The sequence below is a fragment of the Dryobates pubescens genome, chromosome Z (assembly GCF_014839835.1).
Source record: "Dryobates pubescens isolate bDryPub1 chromosome Z, bDryPub1.pri, whole genome shotgun sequence".
Classification (NCBI taxonomy): Eukaryota; Metazoa; Chordata; class Aves; order Piciformes; family Picidae; genus Dryobates; species Dryobates pubescens.
Genome location: NC_071657.1, coordinates 137,753,209 through 137,776,591, shown reverse-complemented (window position 1 = coordinate 137,776,591; position 23,383 = coordinate 137,753,209). Strand labels below are relative to the sequence as shown.

Below are 23,383 nucleotides of genomic sequence, written 5' to 3'. Positions count from 1 at the left end.
TAAATGGCAGAACTATTCACAACTAAGTATAGCCAGGTGGGGGTTGGTCTCTTCTCCCAGGCAACCAGCACCAGAACAGGAGGACACAGTCTCAAGCTGTGCCAGGGGAGGTTTAGGCTGGAGGTGAGGAGAAAGTTCTTCCCAGAAAGAGAGATTGGCCATTGGGATGTGCTGCCCAGGGAGGTGGTGGAGTCCCCATCCCTGGAGGTGTTCAAAAAAGGCTTGGATGTGGCACTTGGAGCCATGGTTTAGTTGTCAGGAGGTGTTAGGTGACAGGTTGGACTTGATGATACATAGAATAGAATAAACCAGGTTGGAAGAGACCTTCAAGATCATCGCGTCCAACCCATCACCAATCCAACACCGCCCAAGCAACTAACCCAGAGCACCAAGCACCCTGTCAAGTCTTCTCCTAAAAACCTCCAGTGATGGCGACTCCACCACCTCCCCAGGCAGCCCATTCCAATGTGCAATCACTCTTTCTGTATAGAACTTTTTTCTAACATCCAGCCTGAACCTCCCCTGGCGCAGCCTGAGACTGTGTCCTCTTGTTCTGGTACTGCTTGCCTGGGAGAAGAGACCAACATCTGTCTGTCTACAACCTCCCTTCAGATAGTTGTAGAGAGCAATAAGGTCACCCCTGAGTCTCCTCTTCTCCAGGCTAAGCAACCCCAGCTCCCTCAGCCTCTCCTCGTAGGGCTTATGTTCCAAACCCCTCACCAACTTTGTTGCTCTTCTCTGGACTCGTTCCAGCAAGTCAACATCCTTCCTAAACTGAGGGGCCCAGAACTGGACACAGTACTCGAGGTGCGGCCTAACCAGTGCAGTGTACAGGGGCAGAATGACCTCCCTGCTCCTGCTGGCCACACTGTTCCTGATGCAGGCCAGGATGCCATTGGCCCTCTTAGCTGCCTGGGCACACTGCAGGCTCATGTTCAGTCTACCGTCGACCAGCACCCCCAGGTCCCTCTCAGCCTGACTGCTCTCCAGCCACTCTGACCCCAGCCTGTATCTCTGAGATCTTTTCCAACCTTATTGATTCTATGATATTTTAAGTGAGTATCTCACTTTCCTAAAGCTACTTCAGCTCCACAATATCACCAGGCATGTTCACTGTGAGGGGTAAAACAGGGAAAAATACACAGGAAGGGTAAAAGGAAGTAAACCACAATCATCTCTCTGTTGAGACAGGAAGAAAGAGAAGGGAAGAAACAAGTCAAGCTGCTGCTAATGAAGTGGTACCATAGTGCCATAACAGCAAGCAAAGCTATTATGGTGGCCTGGAAAACCTTCACGGAGCAAGACTCTCTCGTCTTTGACAAACAAACCTAGGGAAGAAAAAAAGGGTTGATTAATTCCAGTGTCATAACCCACAAGTAGTAGATCAAGAAATACTACAGCAGTCTGACTTCAAGCTGACTTCTTCCTTTCAGGGGAGCCCTTACACTGGGGTCAACATCTAAAGAGAACAAAAATTAACACGTGAAAGACTGCCTGAAGCTGTGAGTGTGCTGCAGGCTCCTGAGAGTCTGGCAACACAAACATGCCACAGAAAGAAAGGATGGGTGAAAATAACTGCTGTCTCTCTTTTCTTCCTGCCATTCTTCAGACTCTTGAAGTATTAAAAAAAATCAAAGTAAGAACGCAGTAAGCAGTGGCCTCAACTCAAAGATGAGCAGCTTTCAGTATATGCTCAGGCTGTGTTGTACCAGGGCTGGTGTAAATACAGAGGAAAGGCACTTTGCAAACAATTAGGATGATCTTGGGTGCTGGAGCATTTCACATGATGGAATAAAGCACATTGGACCTATTATCTTCTCTTTTGCTGGGCACTGGCAAAAGCAAGGTAGACAAATGAGCACTGATTCATTTAGGACTAAGCAGCCTAGGAAGACTGTCTTGAGAAAGGTCAACATATATCCCTCAACTCACTTAACACCTGTGAAAAAGGCTCTCTTCTTTCTGTACAGGGATATCACAGAAATATTCAGGTTGGAAAAGAGCCTCAGGATCACCAAGGCCAACCCAGAGCCCTACTCTGCAAGGCTCACCCCTAAACCACAGCCCCAAGCACCACAGCCAAACCCCCTGCAAACACAGCCAGGCTTGGGGACTCCACCACCTCCCTGGGCAGCACATCCCAATGGCCAATCTCTCTTGCTGGGAAGAACTTTCTCTTCACCTCCAGCCTAAACCTCCCCTGGTGCAGCTTGAGACTGTGTCCTCTTGTTCTGATGCTGCTTGCCTGGGAGAAGAGACCAACCCCCACCTGTCTGCAACCTCCCTTCAGGGAATTGTAGAGAGCAAGAAGGTCTCCCCTGAGCCTCCTCTTCTGCAGGCTAAGCAACCCCAGCTCCCTCAGCCTCTCCTCCCAGGGCTGTGCTCCAGACCCCTCCCCAGCTTTGTAGAGGTGCCTCATACATCTTTTCTGTCTCAGCCCAGTGTCTAAGCTTCTAGCCTGACACTAAATAATTCTGGCTGAGGAACTTTATTCTACATTTAGAGACATGAAAGTTCCCCCCCAGTATTTCAGCAGTTACCCAAAGTGCCTGACAGGCATATTTCATCTCCAGAATAACTTCACTCACCTGTCTGGATTTTAGCAGGACTGATTTTTGGGATGGCAAAAGGCTAGCAGCTCGGCTATACCTGCTGCAAGAGACAAGACCTCTTTTAACATTCAAAATGCTGCAGCAGCTAATAAAGAGACATTTTCAGCAGGGTATTAATATCACTTGCTCTGGCAATTTTAGCACTGGAAAAGGGAAAGGCAGAGGTGTCATCAGGTTTTCAAGAACAAAGGCCTCCAGTTAATTCATTCAGGTGAATGTTATTAAATGCTACATTTGCTTCCAGAGAAAACTTGGGGAAATGGTTTAGACATAGGAAATGTTCATCACCTCCACTGAAGCCCTAATGAAGATTCTTCCTTGCAGAAGAAGCTCTGCAGATTGCACTGAGCAGCTATTGCCAAGCCCCAGGGCTGTAGCTGGACATAATCCACCCTTGCTTTATGCACTCGAAGCAGTTACAGAAGTGACTACAATTCAAGAGCCATTTCAGATACTGCCAGTGAATTCAAAGCTGTGAGAGAACTGCACTTCTTGGAGAGCTGCCATGCTGAAAATGAGCTGAACTCCACCAGTAAGAAAAATCAGGTTTCACTTCTACTGCAGAGACTGCTTCAAGAATTTCTGTGAGAAGGTGTCCAGAGAAGGGCCAGGAGGATGAGCAGAGGGCTGGAGCTGCTCTGCTATGAGGACAGACTGAGGGAGTTGGGGTTGTGCAGGCTGGAGAAGAGAAGGCTCTGAGGAGACCTTCTTGTGGCCTTCCAGTATTTCAGGGGGCTACAAGAAAGCTGGGGAGGGACTTTTGAGGGTGTCAGGGAGTGATAGGACTGGGGGGGATGGAGCAAAACTAGAAATGGGGAGACCTAGATTGGATGTTAGGAAGAAGTTCTTCCCCACGAGGGTGGTGAGAGCCTGGCACAGGTTGCCCAGGGAGGTGGTGGAAGCCTCCTGCCTGGAGGTGTTTGCAGCCAGGCTGGATGTGGCTGTGAGCAACCTGCTGTAGTGTGAGGTGTCCCTGCCCATGGCAGGGGATTGGAACTGGCTGATCCTTGAGGTCCATTCCAACCCTTATAATGCTATGATTCTAACTGTCAGAGACATCCCAGGCACAGGTACCTGACTTTGCTCTCTTCGCTGACTGTTGACTTCAAACTGCTCATCCGTTTCAGCTTGGCCAGTTTCCTGTTCCACTGTTCCAATTCCTCTATTCTGACTTCAAGGTTGTTGGTTAGTTTACAGAGCTGCTTTACAGCACCAACGTTCTCCATAAAGATCTGATCCTGAGAAGCAAAAGAAGGAGAAAAGCAGACACAGCCTATTCATCAATCCAATGTAACAAGCAGTACTGAGCACAGGATTCCCTTAGGTAAGGATGTATCAGATGTTTAAAATGCAAACACAAGTCATCTCCCTGTAAATGGGACACACAGACCTACCAAACTCTTCTGCTAGATGGTAAAAAGGCTGCTCATGTTCCATTTGCAGTGAAGTGAAAATCACAGAACCATTCTGGTTGGGAGAGACCTTTCTGATCAAGCCCGACCATTAGCCATGAGGTTATGAGGAAAGGAGGACTTGCAGAGTCATAGAATCACAGAATTGTCAGGCTTGGAAGGGACCTCAAGGATCAGCCAGTCCCAACCCCCCTGCCATGGGCAGGGACACCTCACACTGCAGCAGGTTGCTCACAGCCACATCCAGCCTGGCTGCAAACACCTCCAGGCAGGAGGCTTCCACCACCTCCCTGGGCAACCTGTGCCAGGCTCTCACCACCCTCATGGGGAACAACTTCTTCCTCACATCCAATCTGAATCTACTCATTTCTAGTTTTGCTCCATTGCCCCCAGTCCTATCCCTCCCTGACACCCTCAAAAGTCCCTCCCCAGCTTTCTTGTAGCTCCCTTCAGATACTGGAAATCCACAAGGTCTCCTCAGAGCCTCCTTTTCTCCAGACTGAACACCCCAGCTCCCTCAGCCTGTCCTCACAGAAGAGATGCACCAACCCCCTGAGTATTTTCATGGCCCTCCTCTGGACCCTCTCCATCAGGTCCATGTCCTTCCTATATTGAGGGCTCCAGAACTGGATGCAGTACTCCAGGTGAGGTCTCACCAGAGCAGAGTATTCATTACAATGAATACAGGCTCACATTCAGGGCATCATCCAGTCAAGACAAGGTTACCAATAAGTAAAAACTCCTTCCCATTATCAGCTGTCAGTGGAAAAGCCAGGATGTGGTCCTTGATCTGCAGTGAATCAGAGCCCAACAGAGGGGCTGCTCTGAGCAACGCTCTGGACAAGCACTGTCTTGTCTGCAGTCATGTGTGACTGAACTCTCCGACTGACAGCCCTGTTTCTACAGGAAGAGCAGGGAAAGGGAGCACAGGACAATAGACTAAGTCATTGCTTCCAAACTATGAGCATGGTGTGCCATAAACATTTTTTTAGTCTGTGATTTTGAAGTTCTAAAGAGAGTTTCAGATAGCCCCCAAAAAAACAAAACCTTCTTCCCACAGAGCTAGAATTTGTACTTGGATGCAGTGATTACAGCAAGATTAAAGAGGTCTTTACTTAACAAACAGAGCAGCAGCATTGCCCTAATTCACTTCTATAAGGCAATTAACAACTAAACACTTGCTGGATCAATGCTATAAAATCACTGTCCATTATTATTCAGCAAAGTGAGGCTTTCTCTCTTATTGTGGAGGAGAGAGACTTGGGGTGCTGGTGGACAAAAAGCTCAACCTGAGCTCTCAGTGTGCATTTGCAGCCTGGAAAGCCAATCAGATCCTGGCTGCAGCAAGAAAAGTGTGGCCAGCAGGGCCAGGGAGGGGATTCTCCCCCTCTGCTCCACTCTGCTGAGAGCCCACCTGGAGTGCTGCCTCCAGTTCTGGAGCCCCTATTACAAGAGGGATCTGGAGGTGCTGGGAGGTGTCCAGAGAAGGGCCACGAGGATGAGCAGAGGGCTGGAGCTGCTCTGCTATGAGGACAGACTGAGGGAGTTGGGGTTGTGCAGTCTGGAGAAGAGAAGGCTCTGAGGAGACCTCATTGTGGCCTTCCAGTATCTGCAGGGGGCTACAAGAATGCTGGGGAGGGACTTCTCAGGATCTCAGGTAGTGATAGGACTAGGGGGGATGAGAGAACAGAAGAGCTTTCTCTCTTACTGTGTGTTTATTTATTACTGGGACAAGATTTGAATGTAAATACTTCTTGTCATGAAAAGCTTCAGTCACATGCTACTACCTGGTGGTTCCATTGTCCTCAACCATTGGCCAGATCCTATTTTTGGACACGTAAGTGGAGGCCTACAGCTCTGTACAAAGCACAGTGCGTGCTTACAGCTCTGTGTACAAAAGGAATGCACACCTCCACCTTCTCTCTCAAGACCATACCTTGTCAACCATGAGGAAGTTTTCTATTTTTTCTCCATCATCACATGCAACATCTCCAGCTTCTCTGACAGCTTGAGGTAAAAGCTCCTTCACCTCCTGGGCTATTATTCCTGCTCACAAGATAACAGAAATTGAAGTCAGGAGGCACAGTGGCATATCAAGGTTGTGTGCTTTGACTGCCCACCCTAAAAGCTACAGGTAGGGCTAAATTCATTTCTCTGTAGTAGGAAAACACAGGATTTCTCTCTCTCTTTCTTTCTTCCTTTCTTTCTTCCTTCCTTTCTCTCTCTTTTTATCTATCTCTTTATCTCTCTGTCTATATATATCTTTCTCTCTATCTCTCTCTCTATATATTTCTCTCTCTTTCTCTTTCTCTTTTTCTCTCTCTTTACCTTTCTCTTTATCACTTCCTCTCTTTATTTCTTTCTCTCTCTCCTTATCACTTTCTCTCTCTTTCACACACTCTCTCTCTTTCTCTTTCTCTCTCTCTCTCTTTCTCTCTTTTTCTCTCTCTTTCTCTTTCTCTTTCTCTCTTTCTCTCTCTCTTTCTCTTCCTCTCTTTCTCTCTTTTTCTCTTTCTCTCTTTCTCTTTCTCTTCCTCTCTTTTTCTCTCGCTTTCTCTTCCTCTCTTCCTCTCTTTTTCTCTTTCTCTCTTTCACTTTCTCTCTCTCTCTTTTTCTCTTTCTCTCTTTCTCTTTCTCTCTTTTTCTCTTTCTCTTTCTCTCTTTCTCTTCCTCTCTTTTTCTCTTCCTCTCTCTCTCTCTTTCCCACTCCACAGAAAATAAACAGCAACCTTTGCATTCCCATTTCTCTGCAATAAGAACAAAACCCTTCTTCTTCACATACTTCATTCTCATTAAACTCCTGGAGAAAACAGCCCCCCTACCTTTAAAAACTGGCAGGGAGGTTGGAGAATTACCACTAATACTTAATTTTGGCATTTAGAGATCAGAAGATGAAGCGTGTACGTATCACAAGGGAAGCCAAGTGTGCAGTTGTAATATCCTAAGCAATGAGGATGAAAAAGCAGCATCGAAACGGCACAACGAGCAACAGAGGAAATCAGTGATAAAGGGGAATAGAGCTGCCTGCATACCTGTTTCATGAGTGTTTTTTATTCCCATAACAGATGCAAATTCAGGCTTGTAGTCATACTCCACCAGCCTCATTTGTGTTATTCTTCTCAGCTGCTCACTCGTATCGACCTAGTTGGGCAAATACCAAGATGCGTACGTTGAGACGCTACAGAATGTCACAGCCTCGCCGAGAGAGCTACGAGCCTGGCACAGCCCCTTGGCCAACCTTCACATCAAACATGATGGAACAACCTTCCCATTCACACCATCACAGGATGCTAGGGGGTGCAAGGGACCCCTGGAGATCTTCCAGTCCAACCCCTCAGCCAGAGCAGGACCATAGAATCCAGCACAGGTCACACAGGAACACATCCAGACAGGGCTGGAAAGGCTCCAGAGAAGGAGACTCCACAACCTCTCTGGGCAGCCTGCTCCAGGGCTCTGGCACCCTCACAGTAAAGAAGTTCTTCCTCATGTTGAGGTGGAACTCCCTGTGCTGGAGTTTCCATCCATTGCCCCTTGTCCTATCCCAGGGCACAAGTGAGCAGAGGCTGCCCCTGTGCCTTCCTTCCTGACCCCCAGCCCTCAGAATTCTAAGAAAGGATTGGATGTGGCACTTGAAGCCATGGTTTAGTCAGGAGGTGATGGGTGATAGGTTGGACTTGATGATCTCTGAGGTCTTTTCCAACCTTATTGATTCTGTGGTTCTGTGACACTGATTAGAACCCCTCTCAGTCTTCTCCAGACTAACCACCCCATTAGTGTTATTTGCACTTGTAGTGCCATCTTCCTTTCAGTCTAACCCCCATTTACTCAGCTATCCCCAGCTTCTATGGCTGGCCTCTAACAGATTCCATGGGTGATGGCTCTGTAGAGCACAACAGCACACCCCATTATTTCTTTTTCCAGGTCATTGTTTCAGCACACTCAGCACAAAGAAGCTGCTTCATGTGTCATAGAATCATAGAATCAATAAGGTTGGAAAAGACCTCAGAGATCATCCAGTCCAACCTGTCACCCAACACCTCCTGACAACTAAACCATGGCTCCAAGTGCCACATCCAATGCTTTTTTGAACACCTCCCTGGGCAGCACATTCCAATGGCCAATCTCTCTTTCTGGGAAGAACTTTCTCCTCACCTCCAGTGTGAACTTCCCCTGGCACAGCTTGAGACTGTGTCCTCTTGTTCTGGTGCTGCTTGCCTGGAGACCAACCCCCACCTGGCTACAACCTCCCTTCAGGGAGTTGTAGAGAGCCAGAAGGTCTCCCCTGAGCCTCCTCTTCTGCAGGCTAAGCAACCCCAGCTCCCTCAGCCTCTCCTCACAGGGCTGTGCCCCAGACCCCTCCCCAGCCTCGCTGCCCTTCTCTGGACACCTTCAAGTGCGTCCATGTCCTTCTTAAATTGAGGGCCCCCTCACGTGCGCTGTGGTGCAGGCACCACTGTATCACAGTAAGATTGGCAGTGAGGTCACCCCTGATCCTTCTCTTCTCCAGGCTAAACAATCCCAGCTCCCTCAGCCTCTTCTCACAGGGCTGTGCTCAAGGCCTCTCCCCAGCCTTGTTGCCCTTCTCTGGACACCTTCAAGTCTCTCAATGTCCTTCTTAAACTGAAGGGCCCAGAACTGGACACAGGACTCAAGGTGTGGCCTAAGCAATGCAGAGTCCAGGGGCTCAATGACCTCCCTGCTCCTGCTGGCCACATTCCTAATACAGGCCAGGATGCCATTGGCCCTCTTGGCCACCTGGGCACACTGCTGGCTCATGTTTAGGCGGGTGTCAATCAGCACCCCCAGGTCCCTCTCTGTTTGGCAGCTCTCAGCCACTCTGACCCCAGCCTGTAGCTCACCAATGCCCTGAACGCCGCAGAGGCCTCACCTCGCGGATGTTCTGCTTGGCTCGGCTGTCAGAGGGGTGCATGACCCTGCCCATGACTTTGGCGTTCCCGCAGACCACCAGCGCTTCGTCTGGGGCATCTGTGTTGATCCCTACTCGACCGTGGTAGGCGATCGTCTCCGGAACGTGGCCTCGCTGCCACACCGCATCGCCCTCATTCTCAAACTGCCCGGGGTTAGATGCCTGGGAGAGGGGGAAAAGGACAGTAATTGTGCTTAGAGAAAGGGGAGAGCAGAGATCACAGCATCACAGGGTGCTGGGGGTTGGAAGGCGCCTCTGCACACCTTCCAGTACTCTTTGCACCTATTATTTACACGTACTATTCACAGGCATTGCTTACACACACTGTTTACACATACTATTTGCATGTACTATCTACATGCACTATTCACATGCATTGTTTACACACACTGTTTACACATGCTGTTTACACACATTATTTACATCTACTATTTGCATGTGCTATTTACATGCACTATTTACATGCATTGTTTACACACACTGTTTACACATGCTGTTTACACACATTATTTACACATACTATTTGCATGTGCTATTTACATGCACTATTTACATGCATTGTTTACACACACTGTTTACACATGCTGTTTACACACATTATTTACACATACTATTTGCATGTACTATTTACATGCACTATTTACATGCATTGTTTACACACACTGTTTACACATGCTGTTTACACACATTATTTACATCTACTATTTGCATGTGCTATTTACATGCACTATTTACATGCATTGTTTACACACACTGTTTACACATGCTGTTTACACACATTATTTACACATACTATTTGCATGTACTATTTACATGCACTATTTACATGCATTGTTTACACACACTGTTTACACATGCTGTTTACACACATTATTTACACATACTATTTGCATGCACTCTTTACACATATTATTTACATGCATTATTTACATCCAAGTGCCAGGTTCTGCACATTGGCCACCGCAACCCCATGCAGAGCTACAGGCTGGGGTCAGAGTGGCTGGAGAGCAGCCAGGTGGAGAGGGACCTGGGGGTGCTGGTTGATGGTAGGCTGAACATTAGCCTCCTCTTCTGCAGGCTAAGCAACCCCAGCTCCCTCAGCCTCTCCTCACAGGGCTGTGCCCCAAATCCCTTCCCCAGCTTTGTTGCTTTTCTCTGGACACCTTCCAGCATCTCAACACCTTTCCTAAACCAAGGGGCCCAGAACTGGACACAGGACTCCCACAGTGTATGTGCACAAGCATCTGATTTCAATAATTCATTTTGCTAATTGTTAAACTTTCAGCTCAGGCTTTAAGACTTGAGCCTGAGCAGAATGATGCTGACAACAAGAAGCTGACACTCATTTGGAGGAGCCAGGCTTTCACAAGGCCTTGCCATCTGCAATGCATGGTGCTGTGCACTCACCACTGTTTGTCACAATTAGAGCATGAGCTGATGTGCCTGACAACCACTGCTCAGCTGGTTTTGTTCTGTTATTTATCTTATCTTGTGTCTTATGTCTCTTGGAATCCTATCAAGAAGCTCTCATCTCACACACACCAAAGGAGCTCTCTCTCTCGCCGGTTAAATTTGAATAGAAAAAGCCAACATAAAAAAAAGTGGTTGAAACCCATGAATTCCTAAACCTGACACAAAAACACATATCTTACAAGGTAACAATAACCCCAAGGGTGAGTCACGTGTGAAAATGCACCGTCTTCCCCACATCACCTCACAGCCACATCCAGCCTGGCCTTCAAAACCTGCAGGGATGAGGCTGCCACCACCTCCCTGGGCAACCTGTGCCAGGCTCTCACCACCCTGTCGTAGTTTGGGCTGGGTGCCCTCTGCTACAGGGGTGTTTCCTGTGTCCAGAAGTCCATCCCAGTGGGTGGACTCAGGAAATTAGGTATTTCTACCATAACCCCTTGCACCACTATAAATTTTGCGGTGGGGTCTGGCACTTCCTCTTTCCTTCCCTCTCCGAGACTTGGTAACTGGGGGAGAGATCTCCCGGCCATGGGCCTGATTGGGCCCAAGGCCACAGGGGGATGGGCAGTCTCAGGCCTGGCCAGCTGAGACTAGCCCAGCAGAGGGAGGGGGAAGAGGGAGCCCTGGGGGTTTTGGATGCACCCTCAGGTGGGGTTTGGAGTCTTTCTGGGTGTAATTTGGTTTCTTTCTTGTCACCATCTTTCCTTTTGTGCACACTCACTGTTCTCTATTTAAACTCTCCACTACTTTTGCAATCCGTTTGTCTGAGTCGTTATTTCTGCCTGTGGTGGGGAGGGGATCTGCCCCAACCCATTACATTTTGGCACGCCAACGTGGGGCCAACTGCAGCTCGGATTGCAAAAGATGGAGAGTTTAAATTTAGTCCTGGGCGTCGGTTTGGGTTTGGAAAGTTGGGGCTCAGGTTTTGTGTTACTGGGGCGACTGTGTGAACTCCTGTGGACTGCAGAAGGACACCTGGTGCGTGGCTGATGGCATGGAAGTCCCTCCTGTTGCTTGGTGTGGTGGGGAGGGGGTCTGCCCCAACCCATTACACACCCTCATGGCAAAAAACTTCTTCCTGACATCCTCCTCTAGCTTGGATCCATCCCCCCCAGTCCTATCACTCCCTGACACCCTCAAAAATCCCTCCCCAGCTTTTTTGGAGCCCCCTTCAGATACTGGAAGGCCACAATAAGGTCTCCTCAGAGCCTTCTCTTCTCCTGTGAATATCAAAACTGCAAATTCTTTTTCCATTAAATCCATAAATTGATTTACTAAACCAACACAAATTTCAACCTACCCTCACAATGATCCTTTCAGAGACACTTGCAGACAGCAGGTAGAGCTGGTCCTGGGAGACAGCATACAATCCAACTACCAGCATGAAGTACCTGATTTGAAATGGATTTAATCAAGACAATAATTGAAGTCATGCCTTCTTTCCAGAGAAAACATGGTGAAATGGTTTAAATAGAATGGCTAATAGTGAGATAGGGAAGGGAGGGGAAGGGGGAAGGGGGAAGGGGGAAGGGGGAAGGGGGAAGGGGGAAGGGGGAAGGGGGAAGGGGGAAGGGGGAAGGGGGAAGGGGGAAGGGGGAAGGGGGAAGGGGGAAGGGGGAAGGGGGAAGGGGGAAGGGGGAAGGGGGAAGGGGGAAGGGGGAAGGGGGAAGGGGGAAGGGGGAAGGGGGGGTTCAGAGAGAAGAGAAGAGAAGAGAAGAGAAGAGAAGAGAAGAGAAGAGAAGAGAAGAGAAGAGAAGAGAAGAGAAGAGAAGAGAAGAGAAGAGAAGAGAAGAGAAGAGAAGAGAAGAGAAGAGAAGAGAAGAGAAGAGAAGAGAAGAGAAGAGAAGAGAAGAGAAGAGAAGAGAAGAGAAGAGATTAAAGTAATTGTGACAGATTCAAGTAGTGAAGAGTCAAAGTTGAAGACCCTTCCCTCCCCAGAAGAAAATCAGCATTGTTTGATTTTGTTTTGGCTTCCTGAGTTTCTCAGCCATCATTTCCTGAAGCAATCTCTGACCACAAGGATGTGATTTAGGGTCTGGTTTTGTTTGTTCTGGTATCATCCTGTGACTCTAGAAGAGAGGCCTTTAAGCAGAGCCAAAGTATCCCAGAATGTGAAGTCAAATGACAGATTTGGCCAGAGTGAGATGGTTTTTTTGCAAACATCCTTCTCTTTTCCACTTCACACACACACAGAGAGCTCAACAAGCTACAGGGATACCTCTGCTCTGGATTAGGTTTCCCCCTTTTTCTCATATTATTTGCTGTTGTTTCACTGAAGTGCAGCCTTCCCAGCGTCACTTTAGTTATCTGGTCCCCTGGCAGGTCAACTCTACACACAGAAAAGGAAACAGGATCAGGGAAATAAGCATTTGGACACCTACCTGGCTTGAACTGTATTTCCTCAAGCTCATTAAAACAGCTTTGAGAAAAAGTGACAAATTAAACAAAGAAACAAACAAACAGGGCTCAAAGTTCCTTTTGGCATATTGTATTTTACAGCCTTTCTCTGGGCACTGACCTGTGAAACTTTACACTGTCCTCTTGTTTTCTGTTTGGAGGCTTATTTAATGCTTTCTGGACCAGAACAGTTCCAAAAATCAGAATCACAGAATGCTGGAGGTTGGAAGGGACCTCCAGAGATCATCCAAGTCCAAACCCCCTGCCAGAGCAGCATCACCCAGGGGAGGCCACACAGGAACACATCCAGACAGGGCTGCAAAGGCTCCAGAGAAGGAGACTCCACAACCTCTCTGGGCAGCCTGCTCCAGGGCTCTGGCACCCTCACTGCAAAGAAGTTTCTCCTCATGTTGAGCTGAAACCTTCTCTGGTCAAGTTTGTCTCCATTGTTTCTTGTCTTAATGCTGTGCACCACTGAAGAGAGCTTGGCCCCCTCCACTTGACCCCCAGCCCTCAGCTATTGATAGACATTGATCAGATCCCCTCTCAGCCTTCTCTTCTCCACCCTAAAAAGCCCCAGGTCTCAGTCCCAGTCAAGAAGGCACCTATGCCAGGGGAGCAAACATTGATCCTGCCAGAGAGTTAAGAGAGTTCCAGGGAGAAGCTGCATGGATGTTTCTAGCAGAGGCAATCCTCCTTCAAAGTATGGCAAATGCTTCTCCCCCTCTACTCCACTCTGGTGAGACCCCACCTGGAGTACTCTGTCCAGTTCTGGAGCCTCTGTTACAAGCAAGATCTGGAAGTGCTGGAATGTGTCCAAAGAAGGGCCACAAGGATGATCAGAGCTCCTGTGAGGACAGGCTGAGAGAGTTGGGGCTGTTCAATCTGGAGAAGAGAAGGCTCCAAGAAGACCATCATGTGGCCTTCCACTATCTGAAAGGGGCTACAAGAAAGCTGGGGAGGGACTTTTGAGGGTGTCAGGGAGTGATAGGACTGGGGGGGATGGAGCAAAACTAGAAATGGGGAGATTGAGATTGGATGTTAGGAAGAAGTTGTTCCCCATGAGGGTGGTGAGAGCCTGGCACAGGTTGCCCAGGGAGGTGGTGGCAGCCTCATCCCTGAAGGTTTTGAAGGCCAGGCTGGATGTGGCTGTGAGCAACCTGCTGTGGTGTGAGGTGTCCCTGGCCATGGCAGGGGGGTTGGAACTGGCTGAGCCTTGAGGTCCCTTCCAACCCTGACCATTCTGTGACTCGATCTCCTGCCCATGTAGAGAAGGAACACAACTGATGCTTTTTTAAGATGGAAATGCATCTGCCACACAGCTCCAACCAGCACACAGCTCCAACCAGCACACAGCTCCAACCAGCACACAGCTCCAACCACCACGCAGCTCCAACCACCACGCAGCTCCAACCACCACGCAGCTCCAACCAGCACGCAGCTCCAACCAGCACGCAGCTCCAACCAGCACGCAGCTCCAACCAGCACGCAGCTCCAACCAGCACGCAGCTCCAACCAGCACGCAGCTCCAACCAGCACGCAGCTCCAACCAGCACGCAGCTCCAACCAGCACACAGCTCCAACCAGCACACAGCTCCAACCAGCACGCAGCTCCAACCACCACGCAGCTCCAACCACCACGCAGCTCCAAACACCACACAGCTCCAACCAGCACACAGCTCCAAACACCACGCAGCTCCAACCACCACACAGCTCCAACCACCACACAGCTCCAACCAGCACACAGCTCCAAACACCACACAGCTCCAACCAGCACACAGCTCCAACCAGCACACAGCTCCAAACACCACGCAGCTCCAACCACCACACAGCTCCAACCAGCACACAGCTCCAACCACCACACAGCTCCAACCAGCACACAGCTCCAACCAGCACACAGCTCCAAACACCACACAGCTCCAACCACCACACAGCTCCAACCAGCACACAGCTCCAACCAGCACACAGCTCCAAACACCACACAGCTCCAAACACCACGCAGCTCCAACCAGCACACAGCTCCAAACACCACGCAGCTCCAACCAGCACACAGCTCCAAACACCACACAGCTCCAACCACCACACAACACTGTTGCTAGCTGAATATAAATATTTTGGTCAGGCATAGTTAACAGATTTCTCAAGCTGCTGAAAACATTCCTCAGTGAAGGGAGGGCAGGGATGCACTACTCCTGTGATTCTATGAGCACACCCAGATGGAACTGGGATAAAGATGAGGAAACTGGCTTAGACCTACTCTAAGTCTCCAAGAAAGAACTCTTTGATGTTTCAGACCAATCACACATGGAAGTAAAATGGAGTCACTTGCTCCAAACTCTTACTTGACAGGGTAGAAAGTTTTTTTGCTGCGGTCTGACTGAGACTGCTCGATAGCAACTGTTTGATTTGGAGCTTCCACCTATAAAGGCAAAAAGAATTCTCACAGACAAGGATATTAGCCACACTTTCTGTTATCAAACACAAGGGTATTAATCACTTACACCTTTAAATATTAATTAATAGGCAAGTTATGTCTGAACCTCTGAAATCTCTCTCACTTCTCATGGATCTCCCGAGGAAATAACACAAGATTTGACTCCTGTTCAATTCATAGAATCACAGAATCAATAGGGCTGGAAAAGACCTCAGAGATCATCAAGTCCAACCTATCACCCAACACCTCATGACTAACTAAACCATGGCTCCAAGTGCCTCATCCAATCCCTTTTTTCAACACCTCCAGTGATGGTGACTCCACCACCTCCCTGGGCAGCACGCTCTAAAGGCCAGTCTTTCTTTCTGGGAAGAACTTTCATCTCACCTCCAGCCTAAACTTCCCCTGGCACAGCTTGAGACTGTGTCCTCTTGTTCTCATGCTGGTTGCCTGGAAGAAGAGACCAACCTCCACCCAGCTCCCTCTGCCTCTCCTCACAGGGCTTGTGCTCCAGACCTTTCACCTGCTAGTCTGAAGCCCCAAATCATGCTGGGGTTTGGAGCACAGCCCTGTGAGGAGAGGCTGAGGGAGCTGGGGTTGCTTAGCCTGCAGAAGAGAAGGCTCAGGGGAGACCTTCTTGCTCTCTCCAACTCCCTGAAGGGAGGTTGTAGCCAGGTGGGGGTTGGGCTCTTCTCCTGGGCACCCAGCACCAGAACAAGAGGACACAGTCTCAAGCTGTGCCAGGGGAGGTTTAGGCTGGAGGTGAGGAAGAAATTCTTCGCAGCAAGAGAGATTGGCCATTGGGATGTGCTGCCCAGGGAGGTGGTGGAGTCTCCATCACTGGAGGTGTTTAAGTAGCGCCTGGATGAGGCACTTGGTGCCATGGTTTAGTTGATAAGATGGTGCTGGGTGATAGGTTGGACTGGATGATCTCAAAGGTCTCTTCCAACCTGGTTAATTCTATTCCATTCCATCCCATTCCATCCTATTCCATTCCACTTGATGATCTCAAAGGTCTTTTCCAACCTGGTTAATTCTGTATTCGGCTTCTGTATTCTATTCTATTCTATTCTATTCTATTCTATTCTATTCTATTCTATCCTATCCTATCCTATCCTATCCTCTAATCATACACTAATCAATTACAATAAATCATCACAAGAGAGGCTGAATACTTGCCTTTATTCCAAAAGCTTTCAAGCAAAACATTTCTATTGGTTTCCCCCCTAGCTGAGTTTTGACATATCTTGGATGGCCAGTGATTCTGATGTGGACTGTGATTTGGAAATGGTTCTTCTTCTGGCACACGAAGGCATCATCTGCTGCTGAAAAATTAAACCCTTTATCTGTGACAATGTGATATCCCACAGCAGGCCTGCAAGAAACAAGGAGAGAGAATAGCAGCTAAGGCAGATGCATTTGAGTGACACCTTGAGTCTCTTCTTTTTCATGTGGCCTGAAAATCCATCTGTTTTTTACTGACAAAACAGGAGCCAAAACAGATCCTTACAAGAGGCAGATCTTCCAGTATTTTCTTCTCTTAGAGATGGAAACACAAAGATGCCTATAAAATGTGCCCTGCTTTCAGTCTGACATATGTGACAGGCAGTGGTGGAGAAGCTTCCACAACCCTCACTTACAAACCTGGTGTAAAGGAACTTTGTCCACCTAAAAAAGCAAACCCAAACCTGTCAGTGTGTTCAAGCATTCCTAGGATCACAGCATGCTAGGGGGTGGAAGGAACCTTCAAAGATCATCAAGTCCAACCCCCCTGCCAGAGCAGGAGCATAGAATCCAGCACAGGTCACACAGAACACATCCAGACAGGGCTGGGAAGGCTCCAGACAAGGAGACTCCACAACCTCTCTGGGCAGCCTGCTCCAGGGCTCTGGGACCCTCACAGTGAAGAAGTTCCTCCTCATGTGGAGGTGGAACCTCCTGTGCTGGAGTTTATATGCATCACCCCTTGCCATATCTCAGTGCAATGGAGAGGAGTCTGCCCCTTCCCTCTTGACACTCAGCCCTCAGATAGTTATAAATATTTATTAAATCCCCTCTCAGTCCTCTCTCTTCCAGACTAAAAAGGCTCTCAGCTTCTCCTCCCAGGGCTGTGCTCCAGACCCCTCCCCAGCTTTGTTGCCCTTCTCTGGACACCTTCCAGCATCTCTACATCTTTCCTAAACTGAGGAGCCCAGAACTGGACACAGGACTCAAGGTGTGGCCTAACCAGTGCTGAGCACAGGGCACAATGACTTCCCTGCTCCTGCTGGCCACACTGTTCCTGATGCAGGCCAGGATGCCCTTAGCCTTCTTGCCTCCCTGGGCACACTGCTGGCTCATGTTCAGCCTACTGTCACCCAGTACCCCCAGGTCCCCCTCTGCCTGGCTGCTCTCCAGCCACTCTGACCCCAGCCTGTAGCACTGCCTGGGGTTGTTGTGGCCAGTGTGTAGAACCTGGCACTTGGATGTGTTCAATCTCCTGCCCTTGGACTCTGCCCATCTGTCCAGCCTGGCAAGGTCCCTCTGCAGAGCTCTCCTACCCTCTACCAGATCAACTCCTGCCCCCAGCTTGGTGTCATCTGCAAATTTACTGATGATGGACTCAATCCCCCCCTCCAGATCAGCAATAAAGATATTGAACAGGATGGTGAGGTGTTGGGTGATAAGTTGGACTTGAGGATCTCTCAGGTCTTTTCTAACCTTTATTGATTCTATTATTCTATGATAGATATAGGTATAGATATAGATATAGAATACATAGAATACATAGAATAAACCAGGTTGGAAGAGACCTTCAAGATCATCGCGTCCAACCCATCAACCAATCCAACACCACCCAAGCAACTAACCCACAGCACCAAGTACCCCGTCAAGTCTTCTCCTAAAAACCTCCAGTGATGGTGACTCCATATAGATATAGTTACATACACACACATATATGTGAGTGTATAGTTATTAAGACTGAGACTGTATGAGCCCTGCAGTAATGATAGGCATCTTCTCCTTCCATTTTTCTTTAATGTTCTGGGCCATTAGAGGGAAAGGTGCTATATGCTCAGTAATTGCTTGCCCCAGGGAGCTTGAAACAGAAGCAAAAACCAACAGGTATTTTAAGTCAGATTCATTACTCTTTTGCCTCCCAGTCCCCAGAGGGAAGTCAGCAAACCTGGCATGAATTTCAACCCATACTTAAGGTTCTGCTTGTCTCATACACCTGCAGAGCCCTATTCCATCATGCCTGCTCTGCCTCCTTCTCCAGTCTTAGTTCCAGTTAAGGAAATGAGGGGCTGTCAAATGCATCATTTCCTCCTGCACATCTATAACACCAGAAACCCACCCAAATCCCAAGGAGCCATTTGCAAGTCCAAACCTCACTGCTTACAGTTTCTCATAATTAGAATTAAATAAGCTGTGCCACTGAGAACTTTGGTAGGGTTGCCACGTTAGAGCTTGACAGCATCTTTCCAGAGCTGCATTCTGTCCATCACTGTCATACTCTTGCACTTCAGCTGCACAGTCCTTAACAGTTGCTGGAGAGAGAGAGAGAGAGAGAGAGAGAGTGACAATTCAGTTACTACTTTTGAGACTGGCCAAAAACCCTGCAGAAACATTTTGTACATAGATTTACATATAAAATATGTAAACACATACATTAAAAAAGCAGAAATGCAGGGCATGTACACTGAAATCTCATTGTCCTTTGCCCTTATTCCAGAACATTATGTTACATTCCTGTTCCACATCATGTTATATGCCCTAGAAAAGAAGATTTTCAGCTTCCCCCCCACCCTGATTTGACAAATATTACACAAATGGCAGTTACTAGTTTTCTTCTTTCAAAAAAGGATGGAATACTTTAGAATAGAACAGAACACAACAGAATAGAATAGAATAGAGCAGAATAGAGCAGAGCAGAATAGAGCAGAACAGAATAGAGCAGGATAGGACAGGACAGGACAGGACAGGACAGGATAGGATAGAACAGAACACAACAGAATAGAATAGAATAGAGCAGAATAGAATAGAGCAGAATAGAGCAGAGCAGGATAGGATAGGATAGGATAGGATAGGATAGGATAGGATAGGATAGGATAGGATAGGATAGAATAGAATAGAATAGAATAGAATAGAATAGAATAGAATAGAATAGAATAGAATAGAATAGAATAGAATAGAATAGAATAGAATAGAATAGAATAGAATAGAATAGAATAGAATAGAACAGAACAGAACAGAACAGAACAGAACAGAACAGAACAGAACAGAACAGAACAGAACAGAACAGAACAGAACAGAACAGAATTAACCAGGTGGGAAAAGACCTTCAAGATCATCCAGTCCAACCTATCACCCAGCATCATCTGATCAACTAAACCATGGCACCAAGTGCCTCATCCAGTCTCTTCTTAAACACCTCCAGTGATGGTGACCCCACCACCTCCCTGGGCAGCACATTCCCATGGCCAATCTCTCTTGCTGGGAAGAACTTCTTCCTAACACCCAGCCTAAACCTCCCCTGGCACACATTGAGACTGGGATTGTTTAGCCTGGAGAAGAGGAGGCTCAGGGGAGACCTTCTTGCTCTCTCCAACTCCCTGAAGGGAGGTTGTAGCCAGGTGGGGGTTGGTCTCTTCTCCCAGGCACCCAGCACCAGAACAAGAGGACACAGTCTCAAGCTGCGCCAGGGGAGGTTTAGGCTGGAGGTGAGGAGAAAGTTCTTCCCAGAAAGAGAGATTGGCCATTGGGATGTGCTGCCCAGGGAGGTGGTGGAGTCCCCATCCCTGGAGGTGTTCAAAAAAGGCTTGGATGTGGCACTTGGAGCCATGGTTTAGTTGTCAGGTGTTAGGTATTAGGTCATAGGTTGGACCTGATGATATCTGAGGTCTTTTCCAACCTGGTTGATTCTATCATTCTATGAAACATTGAATTTCATCTTCAGAGAGCTGCTTACCTTGTCTGGAGTCTTGAGGTCGGAATGGAGAATCAGTGGCATCTCCCAGTACCTGTGAGAGCTTCCTTTTGTGCCCTGACACTGCAGAACTACTGTTTTAAAAACATACATTGCATTACTCCCCTGGAAGGTCACAGACACACAGCACAGAATCAGAGCAAGAGGACACCCAGGGATCTCATTCTAACTGTACAGTCACCCAAATTCAGCTTTGCTGGGGGGAGGATAATGTTCTGGGCTCCTTAAAACTGAACTATGCAGAGTTTTTCCTTTCCAAAACACAAATTAGCTGCTTGGGTGTCTGGGGTTTTTCAAATCAAAGAAGCTGGTCTCCATTTAAAACAATTAGTCCCTTGACACAGTGCATAAGCTGCAGGGGGTTGCTGGCTCCTGGCATCTGCCCTAAAAAATCACAGGTTTGTCTTGACTCATTTCACTGCACCAAGCCAGCACTCACTTTTCTGCTTATCCAGGGGGTTGCTCTCTTCTCCCAGGCACCCAGCACCAGAACAAGAGGACACAGTCTCAAGCTGTGTCAGGGGAACTTTAGGCTGGAGGTGAGGAGAAAGTTCTTCCCAGAAAGAGATATTGGCCATTGGAATGTGCTGCCCAGGGAGGTGGTGGAGTCACCATCCCTGGAGGTGTTTAAGAAGAGACTGGATGTGGCACTTGGAGCCATGGTTTAGTTGTCAGGAGGTACTGGTGGATAGGTTGGATTTGATGATCTCTGAGGTCTTTTCCAACCTTATTGATGCTATGATTCTATGACAATTGAGCTCTATGCAGGTATTTCACTGGCTATTCATTATGGCTGGACACTTGCACCAGCCAGTGTGTTTGAAGTAAGCAAGCATACATAGAATATACATACAATATACATACATAGCATAAACCAGGTTGGAAGAGACCTTCAAGATCACCGCGTCCAACCCATCAACCAATCCAACACCACCCAAACAACTAACCCATGGCACCAAGCACCCCATCAAGTCTCCTCCTGAACACCTCCAGTGATGGTGACTCCACCACCTCCCCAGGCAGCCCATTCCAATGTGCAATCACTCTCTCTGTATAGAGCTTCTTCCTAACATCCAGCCTGAACCTCCCCTGGCGCAGCCTGAGACTGTGTCCTCTTGTTCTGGTACTGGTTGCCTGGGAGAAGAGACCAACCTCTGCCTGTCTACAACCTCCCTTCAGGGAGTTGTAGAGAGCAATAAGGTCACCCCTGAGTCTCCTCTTCTCCAGGCTAAGCAACCCTAGCTCCCTCAGCCTCTCCTCACAGGGCTGTGCTCCAAACCCCTCACCAACTCGGCATGCTGGGGGATGGATGTGGCAGATGGGATATGAAACACCTGAATACTTTTATGATGCAGTTATGAAGCACCTGGTGATCTCCCCACAGCCTTCTGCTGTGTTGAAAAATGAGATCCATCTCCACTTCCAACCTGAACTTCAGCCGAGGGGGTTTAAGCACCCTCAGGCACAAGCGGCTTAAAAATGTCTAAACACTGCCATCCTGTGGAAAATGCTACACCCACGGGGATTTCACACCAGCCTTAAAGCCACCAGCTGCCACCAGCTCTGCTTTCTCTTGTCCCATCCCTTGCAGAAAAGCTTCAGCATTTACCCAGGAATCTGAGATGCGTTTGGCTGAAGGCACGAATTAAAACCCAAGCAGCTGGAGGATGCAGAATGATTCCAAGGAGCCACAGCACTTTCTGTCTTCAGGCAGCAGCTCAGGGGGATGGTGCAAGGATCCCCATTGCCACTGGGGCCAGAGTAAGACTCCATGAACCTGCAGGGAAGCCTGCTGGGTGCCACAGCAGAGGGACATGGGGGCAGAGGCTGCAGCCTGCTGGGTCGTGCAGTGTCATACCATGGGGCTGCAAGAAGTAAACAGACAAGAAAGTAAGGACAAGGAAGAGAAGCTGGAAGAGACCTTCCTATGAGCTTGGGAGAGGCCCAGGTTCGTGTGACCTACTCTGGAGCTGTGGTGGAGAGCATGGTTCTGATCCAGAGTCTGGTGGGGAGTCTGGCAGCTGGCTTTGCCTAGGGATGAAAAAGAGATTTGCATTTCTACCAGGAGAAGACATGGTGGATGACCACAAGGCAAAGCTGAAAGCAGCTGGAAAGGGACACTTCCCTCTACATCAGGTTGCCTATCCCAGAGGTGACTGCTGTGTGAACTTGCCTGCTCATCCTAAGCTGGGAGAGAATCAGTTCCTCAGGACAGGGTGAGGTATGGCCTGTTAGTGAACTTAACTGTGTTACTCTGGGTTAGTTCTTTACTTCTGATCAAATGGGGCACTTGGGGGTTGGTCACTTCTCCTAGACAACCACAAACAGAAGGGGACACAGTCTCAAGCTGGAGGTGAGGAGAAAGTTCTTCCCAGCAAGAGAGACTGGCCACTGGAATGTGCTGCCCAGGGAGGTGGTGGAGTCTCCATCTCTGGAGGTGTTCAAAGAAGGCTTGGAGGTGGCACTTGGAGCCATGGCTTAGCTGTCAGGAGCTGTGAGGTATTAGGCAATAGGTTGGACTTGATGATCTCTGAGGTCTTTTCCAACCTGGTTGATTCTATGAATCATTGACAATGGACTTCCTGAAGCATTGCTCACCATGGTTGCTGCCCCTTCTCACAGGAGCAATGTCACTCACAGTTTGTGAGACCACCTTCTACAGCCCTCCACCACTCCCTCACACAGGGAGGCCCCATTCTTACCAGCTCTTGGTCACCCATCCCATCCCCCAAACTGCTCACTTCAATCCCCCTTCCTTCCTGTGAGCTGCTCTTCAGTTCCCTCCAGGCACAGCAGCATCTCTGCCTGTAGGGAGCTCACCAGGGCTTTAAGCCTGTTTCCTCCAGACTACAGGCTTAGCATCTGCATCCATGAGCCAATTTCTTCAGCTCTTCTTTTAGCCAAAGCTCCCTCAGTCTCCACCCGATGCCAGAAGGTCTCCATTTAGCACTTTGCTGACCACAAGAGGCAGCCCAAGTGCAGAGGGGAGCCCAGGGCTGCCACACAGGTGGGAAGCACATTTGCCCAGTTTAAAACAAGAGGTTTTACAAACTCACCAAGAAAGATGCAGGAGCTTCACATGGGGTTTCTGTGGGTGATAAGCTACCTTCCTTCTTTTCATCCCCACACAACCTTCCAGTTAGGATGTCAGAGGTTGGA

The 23,383-nt window shown here is 48.5% G+C and overlaps 1 protein-coding gene across 1 annotated transcript in view; it reads right to left on the bottom strand.

The window, feature by feature from the left end:
- The window catches only part of MYRFL (myelin regulatory factor like), a 49,929-nt gene that overhangs the window by 15,520 nt on the left and 11,026 nt on the right, over positions 1–23,383 (bottom strand). The window contains exons 3-16 of the mRNA XM_054178951.1: positions 22,188–22,255; positions 21,834–22,089; positions 20,207–20,298; positions 18,638–18,785; positions 16,435–16,630; positions 15,164–15,240; positions 12,643–12,753; positions 11,725–11,815; positions 8,913–9,113; positions 7,057–7,165; positions 5,961–6,070; positions 3,687–3,850; positions 2,589–2,652; positions 1,243–1,328 (exon numbers count right to left, since the gene is read on the bottom strand). Of these exons, the coding sequence (XP_054034926.1) occupies positions 1,243–1,328; positions 2,589–2,652; positions 3,687–3,850; positions 5,961–6,070; positions 7,057–7,165; positions 8,913–9,113; positions 11,725–11,815; positions 12,643–12,753; positions 15,164–15,240; positions 16,435–16,630; positions 18,638–18,785; positions 20,207–20,298; positions 21,834–22,089; positions 22,188–22,255 (1,773 nt within the window). The remainder of the gene's footprint in view (positions 1–1,242; positions 1,329–2,588; positions 2,653–3,686; positions 3,851–5,960; positions 6,071–7,056; positions 7,166–8,912; positions 9,114–11,724; positions 11,816–12,642; positions 12,754–15,163; positions 15,241–16,434; positions 16,631–18,637; positions 18,786–20,206; positions 20,299–21,833; positions 22,090–22,187; positions 22,256–23,383) is intronic.